Raw genomic sequence first — 20,921 nt, 5'->3', positions numbered from 1 at the left:
GTGAACTCATCAGTCCCTGCCCCTGAGTGCTTCTGAGGGAGCCTAGGGCTGGGGCTTCCTTCAGGACTGCCTGTCTGGGCCCTGGAGTTGGCCTCAGGCTCCTCTCGTCAGGAATCTGCCTACAAAGCAGAGAAGTAGGACTGTGCCAAGTGGTTCTGCTTACCTTCACTTTGTCCAAAGGTCTGCATAGTTTAACAAGCAAACAACATTCCAGGAGGTCAGAGCTCTGACCCCTGATGATGATAGGCTGAGGACTGGAGCAAAGGGTCACCTGGTATAGGGGAAAAAAGCAACATTAGGAGTCAGCTGTGTCCGCAGCCCTGCCTCTGCCTTGACTGGCTGTCCTTAGACAAGTCATGTTACCTTTCAACACCTTGGCTACCTATAAAAAGGAGAGGTTCTCAGCAGCCCTAAATGTGTTCATCCCTTTGACCTGCTTATCATTCGATACCATTCTTTCCAATTTGGTTTGGTTTAGAGCCCCCTGACCTTTTGTTGACTACATCCTTTCAAAACCTGAGGTCAGCAGGGAGCTCCCTATGTAGTCACGAAAGTTTACAAATCACCCTTCTTCATTAAGAACTCATCAAAAAAAAATGTAATAAGAGATTTCTATCCCAGAGAGTGTTTATCAAGAATGTATGTGCTCCAAGGACTGGATCCATCAAAGGAAACAGGAAAAATAAATGTGTAATGAAATTCTAGTGCAGCTTGCTGTGCAATCAGAGGCCTTTGTATGAGGTGCAGGGGAGGTGTTGCAGGGGAGATCAGCTAACTGCCTGGAAGTCAGAGGCAGGCTCCACTTGAGCTGGGTGTTGAAGGATGGGCAGGAGTCTTCTAGGCTTGGTGGCGTGGGAGGAGGGAAAGAAGTATTCCAGGAAGCAGGAACAGCTTGTAAAAAGCACAGAAACGTATGTCACAAGGTGTGTACTTGAGAACTCAGGTAAGTAGACTGGTACAGCTGGCAATAGGCATGCAACACAGTAAGTGGGCAGAGACAAGGCTACAGCAGGAGAGGCTCCCAGGTAAAGCTGTGCCTCGTAGGCTTCGAGGAGGCGTCAGGGCTCTCTGTAGACAGTAGGATGCCCTGGAGAGTTTTAAGCAAGGAAGTAACATGATCCACATTGCCGTTTGGGAAGATGCCATGGTTATATGGGTTTGATTAGCATTAGGAAGAACTAAAGGCCAGTAAGACCACCTTTGATTAATTAGGGTTTAACTAGGGAAATACGAGAACCATCCAAGAAGGAGAGTCTGACTTTTTAGAGACCTGGTTGTAGGATCTTACATTGTATAAGGACATTATGCTAAGTGAAATAAGTCAGAGAAAGGCAAGTACCATGTGATCTCACTTCTATGTGGAAGCTAAAAAAAAGAATCCACTATTTTCTACCTTGTTTTCCACTTCAGTAGAGCAAAATAGGAGCTATATGTCTAAAACAGAATTAATGAGTGAAGATTTGCCTTGTCTGATTAATGGGTGTTGAGGACTGGTGTAGCTGGACTTCTTGCCTCTGTGATGATCTGGATTACTGAAAACCAGTCATCCTTCTGTGATCTGACTACACCTCGTTGGATTCCATCGAACATTCCTTTTCCTTCCTCCCTTTTTCTCTTTACTTCTTTTTTTTTCTTTCCTTCCTTCCAGTAAAATATACACAAACCATTATAAAACTTACCATTTTGACCATTAAGTGTACTCAGTGGCATTAAATATATTCACATTATTGTGCAACCATCACCATTCATCTCCAGAACTTTTTCATCTTCCCGAACTGAAACAACATACCCATTACCTATTAACTCCCCATAGCTCTACCCTCAGCCACTGGCAACCACCATCCTATTTTCTGTCTCTAGGAATTTGCTCTAGGCACCTCATATAAGTGGAATCACAGTATTTGTCCTTTTGTGTCTGGTTTATTTCACTTAACAGAATGCCACCAAGGTTCATCCATGTTGTAACGTGTCAGAATTTACTTTCTTTTTAAGGCTGAATAATATTCCATTGCACGTATATATACCACAATTTGTTTATTCATCCATGTGGACATTTTTGGCTATAGTGAGTAACACTGCTATGAGTATTAGTGTACAAATACCTGTTCAAGTCCCTGCATTTAATTCATTTGAGCATATAGCCAGAAGTGGAATTGCTGGATTATATGCTAATTCTATGGCCAGTTACCGTACTGTTTTTCTGGGGTTGTACCATTTTACATTCCCACTAATAGTGAACAAGGGTTCCGTGAAATCACTAATTTTGCAATGACATTTTTCCTGATTATAGTTCATGGTAACTATAGGATACTTAGAGAATGCAAGAAAGCAAACCGTAGAAAATAAAATCCCCCTTGTTCTAACTACGTTTGACCTGAATACGGCTGTCCACGACAGGAAGGGGAGGGGTCGTTTCCCTCGGAGGATTCTATTGCAGTGCTGGAGAGTGTGACCCAAGAACAGTGCTGAGGCCTGCGCTGCCTGATCGCATCGACAGAACCGGGATCCCGGCTGTCCCACGACCCTAAGCAATGTTCATGCAGTTAAAGTGCCTTTCATATTCGTGGGGTGTTCCCGGACGGGACACAGGTACGGCGTGGGGTTGTCACATTCTCTGTGGGTCTGCCTCCTCATCTTTAAAAGCTACCTCAGGATGGATAGGGCAAAGCCTAAAATCTTTGAGCAAAGTGATTCGTCTAGAGAAACGCGTTCTACAAGCACACCATCCATATCTCCAGAGTCGAGGTTTCCTTTTTCCACCCGAGGACACCGGAGGACGCGGAGCTGGCAGCATCCCCGACAAACACGTAGAGGGAAAATACCTGCCTATTTTCAATTCTCCAAGAGACCATTGGCTGATTCCACCGTCGATCCGCCATGTCCCCGCTTCCTCCTCCTATCACCGCCGCCGTTAATCTCTCGCTTTGTGCTCTCATTGGTTCTCCCCGCAGTCGCTCTGCTCCAGAGGCAGCCACTAGGAGTCGCAGGATTCGGGTTTTAAAAAACTCCGGCAATGAATCGGCTGAGCGGGCCGTTTGAACCTAAGGGGGCGCAGGCGACGCTGGAGCCGCCGCCCTGCTGGCACACGTGGCTAGGGCGCTCCTAAGCCTACCCCAGACGCCAGCCTTTACCCCCGAACCCTGAAGGCGGAGAAGAAACCGCGGGCCGAGACCCCGCACCCTCCATGGACCCGCCCCGCCGGCGCCGCAAGCCCGAAGCTCCGAGGAGGCGCACCGCGAGCCCTGCCCCCAGCCCCCGCCGGCGGGGCGCCCCCGCAGGTAACCGGCCGCGGACCCTTTCTCTCCAGGTTGTCTCCCTGAAGCCTGCCTGTGAGCTGGGCACGGCCGGGTCTACGTGCCCATTTCACAGACAAGAAAACCGAGGCTCGTTTGCGGAGACTAACATCGAGCCCGATCTCCCTGCTCCTGGTCCGCTGGCCTTCTAGCATCTGTTTCGAGCAGGGCCCAAGTTCCAAGCCCAGGGAGGGACTGGGGAAGGCAGTTCCAAGAAGGAGAAAGGACTGGCCCAGACAACCTGGCTCCTAATACTAATTCTTCTTCTTGATGTACTAGCATTTATTGAGTGCTTACCCCTAACTAGGCATTTTGTTAAACTCTTTACATGAGTTTTCTCAGTTTTATATATATTGTGCCCATTTTACAGATGAAAAAGCTGAGCCGCAGACAGGCCAGGTAACTTGAACAAAGTCACTCAGCTTGTTCTGTCAAACACAGGATTTATAAAATTCAGTGTTTGTGATTTTTTAAATTGCAAAATTACTGGCTGCTTTTTGTGACGATTTCAAACAATTCTACTTTTAGAAGGTGACCTTCCAGGTTTGTTTCATTTGTTTTTCCTTCTGTGACTGGCAGTGTTGGGGCTTACCCAGTGCCCTTTACTCAAGCAGTGCTCTCCTCTTCTTCCCTTCCCAACGTGGGTGCCCAGAAAGACAACTGGTCTGTGGTCCTTAGTTTCTGTGCTGTGCTCTGTGTTCTGGTGAATGAGAGATGCACCAACTGTACGTTGTGGCAACAATTGCTTTACTTGTCATCTGCTACCTAGACAAGAGCAGGGTGGAAAAGGACATTATAGGTTATTTATAAATGTCATTGTGAATGAGATTTTTTTTTCTTTCCTAAACATAAATAACCTTTGCAGCCAACCAATTTGCTGCATACTTTTGTTAATCCTAATAATCTTTTAGTTGCTTGATTGAAATTTTAAGTAGGCTATTGTCTGCAAATAAAGACTTTTGAGTCTTTTTCATTTTTATACATTTTATTTTGTATTAATGAGGCCCTGAGGCTACTACTGAAATAAGAGTGGTGTTTCAGCCATCTTTGTCTCATTCGTAATCTTTTTTTTTTAATTTGTTGGGGTGACATTTGTTAGTAAAATTACATAGATTTCAGGTGTACAATTCTGTATTACATCATCTATAAATCCCATTGTGTGTTCACCACCGAGTCAGTTCTCTTTCCATCACCATATATTTGATCCCCCTTACCCTCATCTTCCACCCCCCTCATTTGTAATCTTAACAGGAATATTGTTAAGGATGGTGTTTGCAGTTGCATTTTGATGTAGAAGCAGCCCTCTCTATTCCTGATCCATCTTTTCTCTCAGATGGACTCTGACACTTCCTGGCAATCCTACTGCACTTGTTCAGCAGTCTTGCTTTTCCATTCTTCCAATAACTATTCCATGATTTTTTTCTTCTTCTTCTAATTCCTGCAGCTCCAACCCCACCTCACTGTAAGCTGATGATGACCTTGCCCCATGCTTCATTGAGGAAATAGAAGCCTCTAGATTGTATTCCCTTTATCTTCTCACAACAGAGAACCTAGGTATCTGCCTTCCTATCAAAAGCCACTCGTCCACCTACTGGGCTCGTGGTCATATTCTTCTGTCACCTTCCCAAAGCTTTCTGTTGTCCTTTCCACCTGCACTTAGATTTAAATTCCAGCTCGTTACACTGGCATTCTGTAAATGTGCTCTGCTATTTCTAATCTAAAGAGCAGGGGTGGTTCCTGGTTCCCACATCCTGTCTCCCTCATACTCCCCACTTCTCTCTACTGCCCTTGCTAGATACCCATTTTAAAATAGCCAGACTTAAAAGTAGGTTTCCCTTCTTCCCAGAAATCCTTCAACACATTCCCATCTGACTCCCCACAACCACTACCCCTACTTCTAGTACACTTGAATTACTCTCGTCAAGGTCAACAGCTACTTCAGTGTTGCCAACTCCAGTAGACATGTCTGTTTTATTCTTGCTCTGTCTCTCAGAAGCATTTGACACAGTGGACCACTTTCTCCTTGAAACACTGTCCCCTTGGCTTCCATGATGTAACACACTCTCTGCAGTTCCTGCTTATTGTTTCTTACTGCCTGGGCCACCTGTCTTCAGCAGCTTGATGTTGGACTTCCTTGGTATCCTTTCCCTTACTTTCCCTTCCCCAGGTAGTCTCATCCCTTCCCACGACTCTAATTCCACTCATACATCAACAGCTCTCACATTCGTATTTCTAGCCCAGATCTCTCCTCTGAGCCCAGATTTGTATATCAACTGCCTTTCTACCTGAGTGCTCTTGGGTATGTCAAACTAACATACCAAAAACAAACTTTTGATTACACCCCTCCTACCTCTTCATCCCCACTTTCTCCCATTTCAGTAAATGGCACAACCACCCACCCAGTTTTTCAAGCCAGAAACCTGGGAGACATTCTTTTCTCTCACCCCCATGTACAATCCAAATGTAAGTTCATGCAATTGTATCTCCAAATTGCATCCTTAGTCATGTCACTTGTTGCCATCTGTACTCCCACCAGCCTAGTCCAAGCCTCCAGCATCCTAACCCAGCCACTACTCCACTTCCACACATGTCTCTTACACAACAGCTGGAATGAACGTCATAATGTAAGTGGATCACCTCTCTGTCCTGCTTAAAGCTCTTCCATGGCTTCAAACCTTAGTATTGAATCCCAACTCCTCATGTTGGCATTTCAAGACCCAGCTACTGAATGTTTAATCCCAGTTCTTTCCCATGATCTCTTTCATTGGCTACTTTTCATAACCGCTTGTTCTTAGGTCATGGCTTTCCTATCTTACCTTACCCCTCTAAGGTTATAAGGTGTATATCTCTCAAAGTGTCTATCTCTTTGCGCTATGAATTCAGATTCCTTTGGTATTGGTTATTTTGTTTGTTGAGTTTGGTTCCTTCCTTTCATGGTGTTGGCCTTAAGTTGTTTGGTGGCATTTAGTTGTGTTCCTATGACTGCAAGTCTGTTTTTTACAGGCTGCCTCCAGTGACTGGTGGTGACGAAGGAGGGAGGTGCCAGTCAGTATGGAGCCTCCCTCTTCTAAATGTCATCTGAGCACAGCCCTGTTTTTTTTTGGCCCACGCCCCCTCACCCAGACCCAGAGATTAAGTCTCCTCTGCCCGCTGCATAGTACAAGGCATCTCTGGATTGCCTCACCATCCCTGTTTGCTCTTGCAGCAATTCTAACCCTTTGTAATGAGTTCACTGTATTAAATCCCTTCTATTGAACTACTTGGTATGGATTCTCTTTTTGTGGCTGGACCTTGAGTAACATTTCCAAAGCTGATTTTATCCTTCAAAATGTTAGTTTTTGCGTGGATTCTTTCTTTCCTTCTTTCCTTCTTTCTTTCTTTCCTTCCTTCCTTCCTTCCTTCCTTCCTTCCTTCCTTCCTTCCTTCCTTCTTTTCTTCCTTCCTTCAACTTATCAGAGGTTCATTCATTTTTATTGGTCCTTGATTTAATTTATGGTGCAACTATACTGTTTTTTTTTACTCTTTTTCATTATTTTATTTTATTATTAGAATATTTCTTTAGCTCTATCTTCTTTGACTTAGTCTAATAATTCTCTTCCTACCACTTGAGTTGAATGCTTACCTCTGCTATCTTTTAATGTTCTTATTTTCTAACAGATAGCTCTTGAGGCTATACATTTTCCTTTAGTACAATTTGGCTCTATCTTATAAGTTTTGAGATATAGACTTTATTTTTATTCATTTCTAGATAGTTTCATTTCAATAAAGTTTCCTCTTCAACACAGAGTTAGAAGAATTTTAAGGTTTTGCATTCCTGTGTTTTTAATTTCTAATCAGAGAGTTTGATTTTTTTTTTTTTTTGACTTCTACTTTGGAGAATGTTTTTAAGATTTGTTGTTGTTGTTGTTACTAGGCTGTGAGCCAACGGCTCTGACTCCATAGTCTAACGACCTGACATTGGTACTGAGTTATGCCACTTCTGAGGTCCCACTTTGGCCATCAATGAGCTCTGGCTAACTGTCTTCACCTCTTTGGGACTGAGGGTAGACAATACAACAGAACTGTACTAGATAATCTCTCAGATTTTTTCCATCTCTGAAAAAAAGACCTAAAAACAAAGTAACTGGTTTTCCAGTCTATTTGGGAAAGATAGAAGACATGCACAAGCTACTGTGTGGCCCCAAAGAGGGAAGTGACCCATCGGTTTGGAAAGGCTTGGGAGTCAGGGAAGATTGCATGTAAGAGTTGGCATTTAAGATAGTATCCTCAAAGGATCATTATCGAGGGTCAATAAGACCCTCAAAAGAAAGGATCATTCATTCCTTTAACAAATACTTATTTAGTGCCTCTCTCCAGTTGCTAAAAATAAACACAGTGAATAAAATAGACAAAAACCCCTGCTTTTGTGGATTGTATTATGGTCTAGCAATTTGATGGTTTGACAGCCAAGCTACAAGGGACCACCTAGTTTCCACTGCACCTCACCTTTATGACCCAACTCTTCTGCTCAAGCACTTCCTTCCGTTGTCCCTCAGGTCGCCGGAGAACTCTGGTTCTGAAGGAGATCCGAAATCTTCAGAAGAGTACACACCTATTGTTAAGGAAGGCCCCCTTCAGCCGCCTGGTGAGCTCCAGGGAGCTTCCTGCCAACCCCCATGTCTCCTTTCTTTAAATTTCCCAGCTCTTGGGGACCCTATCATCTTTTACCCAAATGGCTAAGGGACTCCTTCTCTAACCTGGTAGGGAATTCTTCATCTTCTGAAAACATGAGCCTGCCAAGGGTACCTTCCAATTCTCTATGGAATTAAGTTCTAACCCCCACCACCTTTGAAGCTGAGTTCTTTGATTATAAATAGAAACCGTCTCATCCAGCCACCTTTTATCCCTATCCTCCCCTGGGAGATTGTATGTTCCTCTCCCCACCTCGAGTAATAGACATGTCGATGCCTAAGCTCCCAGGATTTGACACCCGCTACTAGTTAGGTGCTAAGATTAAGGCCCAGGAAGGTATAAGGGAAATGAAGATTCATGGAGACTCAAGGAGAGGGTCTGTCTTCCCTTGAGTCTCTCTTCTTTTACTCTCTATCCTCCCCACGTCTCTTCCCCCTTGCTGCCCATCTCCACTCCTTCACAGACAAGAGAAATATGTGTTAAATTCACTCGTGGTGTGGACTTCAATTGGCAAGCCCAGGCCCTGTTGGCCCTACAAGAGGTAAGAGGGGGGCCCGGGCACAGTGGGGAAGGGGTGAGTATGGGAGAGAGGTGTTCTAGAATTCCATAGGGTTGGCTGTGGGATGTCACACACTGAATCTTGCCTCCTTGAAAAGAGCTACAAGAATGCCCAGGGTTTGGACGCTGAATCTTTGGCGATAGCAGAATTCCCCAGCAGTTCAGTCTCATTCTGTGGACAGTCTTTCCTATAGTCCTTTGAGCCCTCAGAGACTAAGTTTGGCGGGTCCCTATGAAAAAAGCAGCCCATGCCCCCTTTCTTGTGTCTTTCTACTTCTCTTTCTGCCCCTAGGCAGCCGAAGCATTTCTAGTTCATCTTTTTGAGGATGCCTATCTCCTTTCCCTACATGCTGGCCGAGTTACTCTCTTCCCGAAGGATGTGCAGCTGGCCAGGAGGATCCGAGGCATTCAGGAAGGGCTCGGCTGAGATGCCACCAGTCCCGGTAAGCCTTTTCTGCTCACCAAAGAGTGGGTGGGGGCTGGCGGTGGGGTGGCACCCAGCTTCTTATCACTGGGTGGGAATTTCTCTTCTCCATCCTCAGTCCCTTCCCTTTGTTCTCCAGAAAAGGTTTGCTCTGGTTTTATCTTGAGTATTTGGGACTCTATGGCTCTTTTGTACAATGTTAAATAAAGAGATTTTTCTATTAAGTAATGACAAGACAACCCAAAGCTCTGTCAGAGTTCAGCCTCTCCGTTTTACAAGGACCACATGACCTCATTTTGATTAAGGGAAAGTTTTCTTACTTTTGAAAATGCCTTGTTCATAAATGTGATTCCTTAATTTCAGGGATGATACCAGAGACTCTATCCAGAGCCAGGACCAGATCCATGGGGTCCAGCTGCTGCCTGGACTTGCTGCCCATGAGCAGAGTGTGCGCATTGCTTTTGTAATTGGCTTTTTTAAGAAGGAGCAGACTGCATGGCTTTCTTACGCAACAGAGGTAATATATAAGAAAATCAACGTGGTTCCAGAGGCCTGAACATGATTTTCAGATAAAGAGACTTCAAGGTTGACTTCAGTTTGTAAATTTTTCATATGATTACTTGGTGATTCTGAAGACTTCAGATTTGTTGCGTTATGGCAGAAAAGGATATTTGCTTATTCTTTTAGATCTTTGTACCATTTAAATTTTTACCGTACGTATATTTACTTCTATTTATAACATAAGGGGAAAAAGAAGAGAAGACCACTTCTGTCAGTTGCATGGAAGAGCCTGACACATCTCAGCATACAAATCTCTGTTCTTCAGCTTAATCTTAGTGGTAGCAGCGAGTGCTTATGGGGGTCTGTGTCTGTCAACAAATTACAGTTGCTCAAAAAATCTCAGTTGGGGTTAAAATCGAAAATCTTTTAAGGTTTGATGTTCTGGTTCTTCCTAGTAAATTTCTATCAAAATCATTCTAACTTATAGAATTTTATTATTTGTAAATCACAGAAGATGTATCATAGTTTATACTTTAGAATTTTTCATTTCAGAATTTTCAAGTGCCTTTTCAATGTTTTTACAGGTATATTTATAACTTCTTTGTGGAGAGATAATAAAAATAATTCTTTAACAAAAAAATTTAAAACAGTTACTCTTACAGCATACATGTATATTTTGTGTGTTAGCATTAAGTTCTTCATTTGTACACTGTTTTCAAGCAACTCACATTTAAACAAGAGAATCGTTTTGCCTTCAAGGGAGTAAAGAGAGCAGATAAAAACCTTGCCCTTCTGTTGTAACTGAAAGCAGTTTAAGAGATTTCCAGACAAATGGGAAGTGCCACCCAAAGATTTTTAGATTTTTTTTTTTAGATTTGTATTAAAATATAGCTAACATACAATATTATATTAGTTTCAGATATACATCATAGTTATTCCACAGTACCCACCTGGCACTATACAGAGTAATTACCACATCATTGAGCACAGTACCACGCTATCACAATATTATTGACTGTATTTCCTATGCTGTACGCTACGTCCCCAGGACTTATTTATTTTATATCTGGAACTTTGAACCTCTTATTCTTTATATTCCACCCCCCCTTTTAAAATTTTCAATTGGAGTTGACATTTAATATTATTTTATATTAGTTTCAAGTGTATAGCATAGTGGTTAACCATTTATATAATTTAGGAAGTGATCCCCTGGCTAGTACCCTCCTGGCACTATACATAGTTATTACCATATTATTGATTATATTCCCTATACATTACATCCCCATGACTATTTTGTAACTTCCAATTTGTATTTTTAAATTCCTTCACCTTTTTCATCTTGCCCCGACCCCTCTCCCATCTATCACCACGATAGATCTAGTACCCATCTGGCACCGTACATAGTTATTAGAATATTATTGACTATATTCCTTATACCTTATATCCCCATGACTACTGTGTAACACCCAATTTGTACTCCTTGATCCCTTCCCATTTTCACCTACCCCCTCCCATCTGACAACCATCAAAGTGTTCTCTGTATGAGTTTGTTTCTGTTTCGTTTGATTGTTTATTTTGTTCTTTAGATTCCATTTATAAGTGAAATCATATGACATTTGTCTTTCGCTGTCTGACTTACTATACTCAGCACAATACCTCCTAGGTCCATCCATGTTGTCTCCCATGGCAAGATTTTATTCTTTTTTAATAGCTGAGTAATATCCCACTGTATATACTCGTATGTACCACCACTTCTTTATCCATTCATCCATTTAGGGACACCTAGGTTGCCTTCATATCTTGGCTTATGTACATAGTGCTGCAATGAACATATGGATGAGCACTTCCACTCGAAGTAGCATTTTGGGTTTGTTCGGATAAATTCCCAGAAGTGGGATTACTAGATCCTTCTTTGTTTCTTGTTACAGTCTTTGTTTTAAAGTCTATTTTGTCTGGTATAAGTATTGTTACTACAGCTTTTATTTGTTTCCATTTTCATGAAATATCTTTTTTCATCCCTTTACTTTCAGTCTGTGTGTCTTTCAATCTGCAGGTGAGTCTCTTGTAAGCAGCATATGTAACGGTCTTGTTTTGTTTTCTTGGTTTGTGTGTGTGTGTGTGTGTGTGTGTTTCCAGGACCCATCAGCTCCAACTCAAGTCGTTGTCCTTCAATCTAGTTGTTAGTTGTGGAGGGCGCAACTCAGCTCCAAGCCAGTCATTTTCAATCTTAGTTTCAGGGGGCGCAGTCCACCATCCCATGTGGCAATCAAAGCGGCAACCCTGTTGTTAAGAGCTCACGCTATAATCACCCGAGCCATCTGGCTGCCCTGGGCCTTGTTTTCGTATCTGTTCAGTTCCTCTACCTTTTGATTGGAGCATTTAACCCATTTACATTGAAAATAATTGTTGATACTGTGTTTCCCCAAAAATATGACCTAGCCGGACCATCAGCTCTAATGTGTCTTTTGGAGCAAAAATTAATATTTAAGACCCGGTTTTATTTTACTATAATAAAAGACTGGGTCTTACACAATACAAGATTGGGTCTTATATTAATTTTTGCTCCAAAAGACGCAGTAGAGCTGATGGTCCTACTAGGTCTTACTTTCGGGAAAACACGGTAGGTATGTAGTTATTCCCATTTTATTATTCATGGTTTTGGGTTGTTGTTTTTTTTCCACCTTAAAGAAGTCCCTCTAAGATTCCTTGTAATACTGGTTTGGTAGTGATGAACTCCTTTAGCTTTTTCTTGTGTGATAAGCTCTTTATCTGTCCTTCAATTCCAAATGACAGCTTCGCTGGGTAGTCTTGGTTGTAGGTCCTTACTTTTCATCACGTTGAATATTTTGTTCCAATCCCTTCTGGCCTGCAAAGTTTCTGTTGAGAAATCAGCTGATAGTTTTGTGGGAGCTCCCTTGTAGGTAACTAAAATAGCATTTCTTTTCTCTTGCTGTTTTTAAGATTTTCTCTTTGTCTTTAACGTTTGGTATTTTAATTATAATGTGTCTTAGTGTGGGCCTGTTTGAGTTCATCTTGTTTGGGGCTCTCTGCACTTCCTGGGCTTGTATGTCTATTTCCTTCACAGGTTAGGAAAGTTTTCTGTCATTATTTCTTCAAATAGGGTTTCAATTCCTTGCTCTCTCGTCTCCTTCTGGAACCCCTATAATGCGAATGTTGGCGCATTTGAGGTTGTCCCAGAGGCCCCTTAAACTCTCTTCAATTTGTTGGATTCTTTTTTCTTTTTGCTGTTCTGATTGGGTGTTTTCTGCTACCTTATCTTCTAAATCTCTGATTTGATCCTCTGCTTCATCTAATCTACTGTTGATTCCCTGTAATGTATTCTTTGTTTCCATTATTGTAATCTTTATTTTCATTATTGTTATTACTATTATTATTATTTGTAATCTTTATTTCTGACTGGTCCTTTTTTCTGTTCTCTACCTTCATTTTTATGTTTCCTATCTCTTTTTTGAAGTTCTCCTTGATACTATTGAGAGCATCCTTATAATCAGTGTTTGGAATTCTGCATCTGGTAGACTACTTGTCTCCATTTCGTTCAATTCGTTTTCTGGAGTTCTGTTCTTTGGGGTGTGTTTCTTTGTTTCCCCATTTTGGCTGCCTCCTTGTGTTTGTTTTTATGGAGGGCTGCTATGTCTTCTGTTGTTAGTAGAGTGGCCTTATGTAGTAGGTGTGCTGTGGGGTTCAGTGGTGCCGTCTTCCTGGTCACCTGAGCTGTGCACTCCAGGTGTGTCCCTCGTGAGGATCGTGTGTGCCCGCCTCTTGTGGCTAAGCCTTGGTTGCTGTTTGCACATCAGTAGGAGGGATTCACCACGAGACTCATTGGTTGTGAGGACTGGCCTTGACTACAGTGGAGGAACTGTGGTGCAAGGGCTGACCCTACAGAGTGGGATCTGCCTCAATAGGGCTCTGGGGTCTGCCCAATCTTCCCCTTGGGTGTGTCATCCTTGGAGGCGGCTGGGTGATGTTCCAGCTCATTTTGAAGCTAGCTGATGAGGATGCCAGCACCAGGGCCACCGGGGAGGAGACCTTCTGCTGGTCAAGTTCAGTCACAGCCAGTGCCCCACCCAAGGCCACCCAGCAGGAGCCACAGAGAAATCCGAAGATGGCTACTACCCGTGCCATACTTGGAAGTGCCTTGAGAGGCCAAGCCACCAACCAAGGCCAGCTGCCACTAGTGCTGGGCTTAGGGCTGCTCAGCCAGAGGTACAGGACATGCTCCAGCAAGATGCTGCTTGTCTGGGCTCCTTGAAACTTTGAGAGACCCTAGGAGAGTCTGCAGCATGAGCCAAGGCAGGAGATTTGTACAGAAAAGCCGCTGGAAGCGCCTTGGGTGTGCCTGACAGTTGGGTGGTGCAGGAGTCTTGAATCACCAGGGGGAGCGTTAGCCAGCTTGGTGGAGACTCAGATATGGCAGCTGCCTGTGTCTGCACACAGGGAAGGGGGAGGGCTCAACAAAGAAGCAGTGGCCTCCGCCATCTCCTCAGTCCAGGAGAAAGCTACCCCTCCAGCTCCTCTTCTGAAGCCAGACAACTCAGTTCTCCACCATATGTCCGTGCTACCTCTCCACCTGCTGCCTCAGTGCTGGAGCTCAGAGCCAGTGATTCTGTGGGTAAGTCCTTACTTGGTCCCTTTAAGAGGAACACCTGGTACTTCAGCCGCCCTCAGTATCACTCAGTCACAATCTCTGCTGGTTTTCACAGCCAGAAATTACGGGACTTCTCTCCAGGCACTGGAACCTAGGAGGGAGGGGATGGGGACCCCTCGCTCCTCCAGGAGGACCTCCGCAGCTGATATCCTTCCCAATTTCTAATGGTCACACATGGGTGTGACATCAGCCTGTTCCACGGCTCTGCCCCTCCTACCAGTCTCGAGGTGGATTCTTCTGCACGTCCTTAGTTGTAGGGCTTCGGTTCAGCAAGATTTTAGGCGATCCTCAATGATGGTTGTTTTGTAGTTCAGTCTGTAATTTTGATGTGGTTGTGAGAGAAGGTAAGCATGGCATTGACCGACTTTGCCATCTTGACCAGAAATCCCAAAGTTGTTTAGATTTTGTGTGTGGTAAAGATGATCAGTGAGGATGGACTAATAATGATGTGTCGGTCAACTGATTTCAGAGACAAACTAAAGGGTAGGACCAAGTTCTGTTGTTTAACACATTTTAACGCTTTAGAAAAACCTTTTGTTTGACCTCAGCTCATATTTTTGTAGACAATCAGGTAAAGTTTTATCTATCAATGAATATATTTAAAGTTCTTATCAGAGTGTTATTAATTAGAAGGTTATCGTCTTTCTCTCATTTTCTTTAAATTGACACTGCTCTGCTGTCTTAATATTGTACTAACCAGAGCACCACTACAGCACACGTACATGTGTCACATGCAAATGTCAGGCAGGGGATGTGTGCTCTTGGCACCACACAGAATTTGTACATATATGAGAGTGAGCATTTTTATCAGGACAGTGTTATACAATAGTGTTACATTCACTGTAAAGTTTGAGTACTTGCATTGTGGCTGGAGTTTTGTTTTTGTTTTTCTCTACTTTCTGGGTGATTCCATCAACCTATCTTCTAAATTTTACATCCATTTTTTTATTTCTGCATTCACATTTTTAATATCTAAGAACACTTATTTTTTTTCTTGAATGTTTCTTTTTTATAGCATCCCAATCAGTCAGTGTATACTAAAAAAAAAAAAAGAAGAAGAAGAAGAAGAAGAAGAAGAAAAGAAACCAATCTAGATATGGCAAGCAATGGGGAATTTAATGGAAGGGATTTGGTTACAGTAATGTCAGGATGGCTGAAAGAGCAAAAGGGAAGAGAGTACGCTACCCAAAGATCAGGAAGCCGCCAGTGTCAGAAGCCCATACTCACTGCTATTTGGGAAGCACGGCCCCTGCCAGCACTGTGTTAAAACCGCACTTGTTGCTACTGAGCAGGAACTCAGGAGATGAGCCCCCACTCCAACCAATGCTGTTGAAACCACCACTGACACCAAGGAAGCTCTTTCATCCACGGCTGTTTGTGCTGCCAGACACTACCAAAAAAATGAAAGAACAAAGTTTCCTTTTTCCCCCTCACCTTGCAGACTCCACCAGCATTTTCCATTGACACAACCTAACCCCAGCAGCTGCAAAGGAGTCTGGGAATATAACTGGCTGACTTCTAATCCCTTTCTGTTACAGAGAACTTACAAGGGTGAGAATGGAGCTTACAGCCTGTAGAAATATAATCTACACACATCCCCATCTTGTTTCATGGGTTTAATACCATTTTAAGGAGAGTATAATTTTTTTGTTACTGGTTTTTGTTTTTTGCTGCATAGTCTGTTTTCTCCAGGTTGATTTCGTTTTCCTGTTGTGGCCTCTCACTTACAAGGTTTTCCTTTAATGATTAACACTCCTTATGTTTAAGAGTGGGAGACAGAAAAGTTAATGGAAAGTTCTGTGCCTGTTGATGGGACATGTTGATGGCGCTTTACTGTACCATGGTCAGGTGTGTCTTTTGATGGGGAGCCCCCTGTTCCCTTAGGCTACCCAAATGCCTCAGAAGAGAGTCGTCTAACCTGCTTGGACGGTAAAGGCATATCTGGGTCTAGGAGCTGAATGGAGAAGAGCTGAAGATATCCATATTCAAAATCCCATAGGCATACATTTCTTTCATCTCTCTGGTTTTGTTCTCCCCAAGTTCAGAGACCCTTGATTTTCTCTTTTCAAAATAGGCCTCCAGACACCTGCCTGGAATGGGAGAAAGAGTCACCCAGTGACTGAGTGGTAAGGGAGCAGCATGTAGGGATTTGTTTCCTAAATAGCTTGCAACCAATCCTCTTTAGCCAACCCTTGTTCATACCCAGTTGTGGAAGTACTTGACACTCTCAGTTCTTGGGCCTTGTGAAGATTCTGCTGTGTAGATTGTGATGGTTCTCAACTTCACCCACTGCTAGCTTAGAGGGTTCTATTCTCCTGCATCTGTGAATTCAGTTTCATCTTGTCCATCTGCTTTCTAACTTTGAATTTTGTTGCTATTTTCTTCTCTCCTGTTCTCATCTTTGTGAATGTATGTTGAGTTACTGTGTATAGAATTGTAGATTGGCAGTTATTTTCTTTCTTCACATGAGAAAGCTGATTCCACTATTTCCCGGGTTCTGTTTTTACTGTTGAGAAGTCAGCTGTCCAAGAGTTGCTCCTTTGCCGCTAATGTTACTTGTCTGGCTATCTCTTTGTAAAAGATTTTTCTTTGTTTTTGTAGTTTTGCAATGTCATCATGATGTGTCTAAGTGGATTTCTTATCTCGCTTGGTATGCATTGGACATTGATAAAGAACCTTCTATGTTCCCAGGGCTTTCACGTAGGCTGATACTTACCTATTCCTCCTGACAACTCTGTGAGTTGAGTGTTGGAACTCCCATCGTCCATATGAGGTAATAGAATGACAGAGTAGAAAGGAACCTAGACCCTTCTTCCATGACACAGCCCCAAGTTTGAACCCCAATTCTGACGGTAGCTCAGTGATCTGGGCAATTCATAGCTACGGGGTCTGGCAAATGGGGATAAGAGAACCTCCGCACTGGGGTATTGTGAGAGTTGAACTTGGTGACACTGGGAAAGTGCCTGGCACCCAATAAATGGTTGTTGCTCTTATTACGGTTTCAATTCCATGGTAGTACCTTCAGGGAGGCTGAGTAGCCATGTGGCAGAGGTGGGACTTAAACATAGTCTGCAGACCAATTCACACGACTGCCAGAATGGAGACCCTGGTATAAAGCAAGGAGCACAGCCACAAAAACAGGGTGTTGGCCCTCCAACTCCTTCATCTCTTTCAGGATGGTTACGTGAGGATGGCTCAGAGGGCAGCAGTCTCAGTGGCTAGGACTTGGTGGGGCTCGGGGGTTTTAAGCAACTGACAGTTTGTCACCAGCTTTGAACAAAATTGGTCACCCTCAGTCCAAAGCAGGAGGACTGATGTACCGTGATATCTCGAATTTATTCGGTGCTTTTCTGTCAAGGAGATCAAAGCACTTCAAAATAATTTCCTCTAAACTTCTCTGGGAAAGAAGCCAGCAGGGGAAAACCCATTTTACCTATGAGCTACGCTTGACATCAGTCATCATCTATGACATTTTATAATTCTTTATGAGGATATGACTTTTGCGCATATCCTCAGTGACACTCCTGGAAGTAAAACAGGTGGGATTGACCCCATTTTACAGATGGGTAAATGGGAGCCAGGGGAGCTTAGTGCCTTTCCCAAGTGAATACTCCCCCATCACAGTGCTACATATTGGTGTCAAGTTGCAGCCTGGTGTCAAGTTCCACACAGATCCGAATCAGGGCCAGGTCCCTGGACAGCCTTTGAATCAAGCAGCTCGTGACACTGCCGTCAATGCCCCTTTCCGAATCTCAAGGAGTGCCTGAATACAATGGGAGCATTGAAAGCAGCCCTGTGCAGTGCTGAGCAGGGCCAGGCTCTCCCAGCTGCAGGCTCTGGGACTCCAGCTGGTCTCAGGCAGGGAGACGCCCTCCGTCCTCCGTGCATTGCCATGTTTGCTATTGTCTCCTTCCCAGCCCCCCCCCCACACACACACAATTTCTCCTGTATTCCCAATCTTCCCCTCTTCCTTTCCCCAGGACTCACCTTCTTAGATCCTTCTACACATCTATGTGCCCTCTGCGTTCAGCTTCTTGTTTTCATGGGACATTTCTCCTCATCTACAAACATGGCCATGTCCTCAAAGCTGGGAAAACCTTCCCTAGACCCTGCTGCCCCTCCTCTTAGTCACCTCCACCCTTAGGCTGGTCCTCTTCCTGACAAGCTTCCCTTGGATTATCCACTTGCTGCTGAGCCTACAAACAGATTTTTACCTTCATCCTTTACTGCAACTGCTCACCAAGCAGCTTTCTCAATCTCCTCAGTAATAATAACTACCATACCTCAAGGGGTCTGCTGCTACTGGCATTGTGCCATCTACCCTTAAAATGACCTTGAAAAATGGGTACTGAGAGTCCAGGTTATAGATGAGGCAACTGAGGCTCACAGTACATGTCAGGTTTGAGCTCACGACAGTTTAATTCTGGCTCCTGCTCTGTGGCACTGACCTGAATATAAAGGTTTGACTGCTGACTCACAATTATTTTACATGACTAAGTAGACTTCAAGCTCCTCAGGAATATTGGCGAACACCCTTTCTCAGAGGACACCTCGAGGAGGAACAGGTTGAAACTGCCGAGGAAGGACCATCTGAGAGCCAAAGATTTGGCATAGGCTCTCCTTGAGAGTTGTTCATGGTCCCCACAGTCTGTCAGCCTTCTGGAGGACTTGTGGGGAAGGGCGTGCTGGAGCGGGAAGGGCTCAGCTTGGCATTGGGCAGATGAGGTTTGGAAACCTGGTTCTGCGTACTTATAACAGTGTGACTTTCCGGGCAATTCACTCAACCTCTCTTCCGATCTTGTTTGAAATGAGCAATCTGTAAGAAATGAGCAATGAGCAATGCTACCTGCTATGTGGAGCGGTAATTAAATGACATATTCTGAAAACACCTGCTAATCTTTCCTCCCTCCCTCTTTTATGGTAATTCTTCACTTGCCCATTATTCAGAAGCTTGTTGTTAAAGCAATGTGGAACCCCAAACACATTTACTCCTAAAAGCCAGTAGCCCTGAACTTCATGAGGTATGGCCCCCAGCACCAGTCTACCTTACTCTCCCCTTTCTCTTCCTACTAACCCCATTCTTGGACTTGACTTTCAAGCCATGGTGGTTCCTCAGCTGTCTTCCAAATGTCCACCTTCCCGACCCACAGACTTTTTTACTCCTTTATCCTAGAATCTCAGACCTCTGTTTAGACCCATCCAACAAATCAATATCCAGGTAAAACCTAAATTCAGTTCCTCCATTTAGCAACCCCAGGTTTGGGCATGACTTTCATCAATGTCCCAGGTCTTTCTGATGACAGGTAGGCAGCTCTTATCTGACCAGAGGAGGTCGCCCCAAGAAAGCAAAGAAGCAAGAGTCCAACTGTGAGATCTACTAAATGTTGCAGAAAACGTTTACTGCCACTAGAGGACTCCCTCCCCTTAGGCAAAAATTGCCCCATCTAACGTGTCTTGTGGGCTCAGAGCCTGAACCCCAAACTGGTATTAGGGGGCTGCACTTCTGGATTAGGACTGCAGAGAAAGCGTGGCCCATGACCACCTCAGTTCGGCGGGCTCCGGGGGCCTGCTGCCTCTAGATTTTGCTGGGACCGGGAGGAGAGGCCCTCCTGAGTAGTGGTTTGCAAATACCCCGCAGAGAGAACTAACCCTTGGGGCCTGGGCTTTACGACTGTTGGGGAACTCCCTCACCTTCACCCCTTCGCGCCACCCGGTAGAGGAGGGGCTTCTGCAGCAACACATTGGGGTTCCCAGAGGGATCCCGGAATGGGGTTGGAGGTAAGGATTCAATGTTGCATCTTAACACCGTATGAATAGCATTGCCTTTGGAGTGACGTTAAGTGAAAGAAGGCAAATTACTAAACCGTATCTAAGCCATTATTACAACTACATGAAATAACATACAGGGCAAAGGCTTGAGGGGATCAGGGAGGTCGTATGAAGGCATGATGACCCTCCCTCTCTTTTTTAAATGTGTTGTTTTTGCTAAGTTATGTGTGCATTTAAAACGTGAAGGAAACGATGAAGCAAATGTAAATTGAGTTATAAAACATTTCCAGAGGCTTCACCATCCCCTGAAAAGGGGTGTCCGAAACAGGACAGGCAGCTGGACCTGAGAGATCTGGATGGAGAAGCCCTAGCTCAGCTAGGCCTGAGAGTGAACTCGGGTCAGGGCCCCAACATGGAGAAGTTGCCAACGTCGGTGATCCGGAGTGGCTGTCCACTTTTTACGTGACAACATTGACTCCTAACGACCGACCCTGTCCTCTTCATCCTGGAAACCCGCCGAGTGCCCACTTCGAAGGTATCGGATTGAGTCTTGGCGGGAACTGGGTCTAGCCAGGCCCCCAGCGAAGGGAAGGTCCTGCAACAGCCGGGAGAGGCAGCCCGGGCATTGTTTCAGCCCCTGGGGTGGGGTCCTACAGGGGAGGGGAGGCGGTGTGTCCTCGCGGACCCGCCGTGTAGTCCTTCCAGAGGACCCGGGCTTTGTAAAGTGTTGGGAGTCCCCATGGAAACCCAAAGGAACGCAGAAAAGGTCGGGGGTTTCCTTTGGGTTTCGGGGGTTCTCGGGCCGCGCCCTCTGTCCACTCTCGGACCCCGGCCCTGCAGCAAGGCCTGTCGGGAGTTGTAGTCCCAAGGCGGCGGCGCGGAGGATGCGGACCGCCGCCTGTCCCCGCCTCTCTCGAACCTGCTAGAGCGAGGTGGAGGGCACTGGGGAGGAGCCGTCGCATCGGTGATTGGCCGAGGCCGCCTCCAGCCCATCCGCGTCCCCTCCCCCTCGCAGCTTGGGACTCCAGCGCCTGGCGCG

General features: G+C 44.7%; 1 protein-coding gene across 1 annotated transcript; it reads left to right on the top strand.

Moving 5' to 3' along the window:
- The first annotated feature begins 1,288 nt into the window (after positions 1-1,288).
- Positions 1,289-10,077, top strand: CENPA (centromere protein A). Its single transcript, XM_081068230.1, has 5 exons — positions 1,289-3,278; positions 7,829-7,917; positions 8,428-8,505; positions 8,815-8,965; positions 9,310-10,077. Exons 1-4 carry the CDS (start codon positions 3,185-3,187, stop codon positions 8,947-8,949), a joined length of 396 nt encoding a protein of 131 aa, XP_080924356.1. The 5' UTR covers positions 1,289-3,184; the 3' UTR covers positions 8,950-8,965; positions 9,310-10,077.
- The last annotated feature ends 10,844 nt before the right edge of the window (positions 10,078-20,921 follow it).

Source organism: Rhinolophus hipposideros, assembly GCF_964194185.1.
Source record: "Rhinolophus hipposideros genome assembly, chromosome: 12".
In the NCBI taxonomy this organism is placed as follows: domain Eukaryota; kingdom Metazoa; phylum Chordata; class Mammalia; order Chiroptera; family Rhinolophidae; genus Rhinolophus; species Rhinolophus hipposideros.
The sequence above is the reverse complement of the archived record's forward strand: the minus strand, read 5'-3'. Positions and strand labels throughout refer to the sequence as shown.

What these genes read in the sequence shown, in the direction of transcription:
- CENPA (XM_081068230.1), top strand. Translation starts at nt 3,185, where the DNA reads ATGGACCCGCCCCGCCGGCGCCGCAAGCCCGAAGCTCCGAGGAGGCGC. An exon ending in CCGGCGGGGCGCCCCCGCAG is followed by an intron (nt 3,279 to 7,828) that starts GTAACCGGCCGC and finishes GTTGTCCCTCAG; the next exon opens with GTCGCCGGAGAACTCTGGTT. An exon ending in AGGCCCCCTTCAGCCGCCTG is followed by an intron (nt 7,918 to 8,427) that starts GTGAGCTCCAGG and finishes ACTCCTTCACAG; the next exon opens with ACAAGAGAAATATGTGTTAA.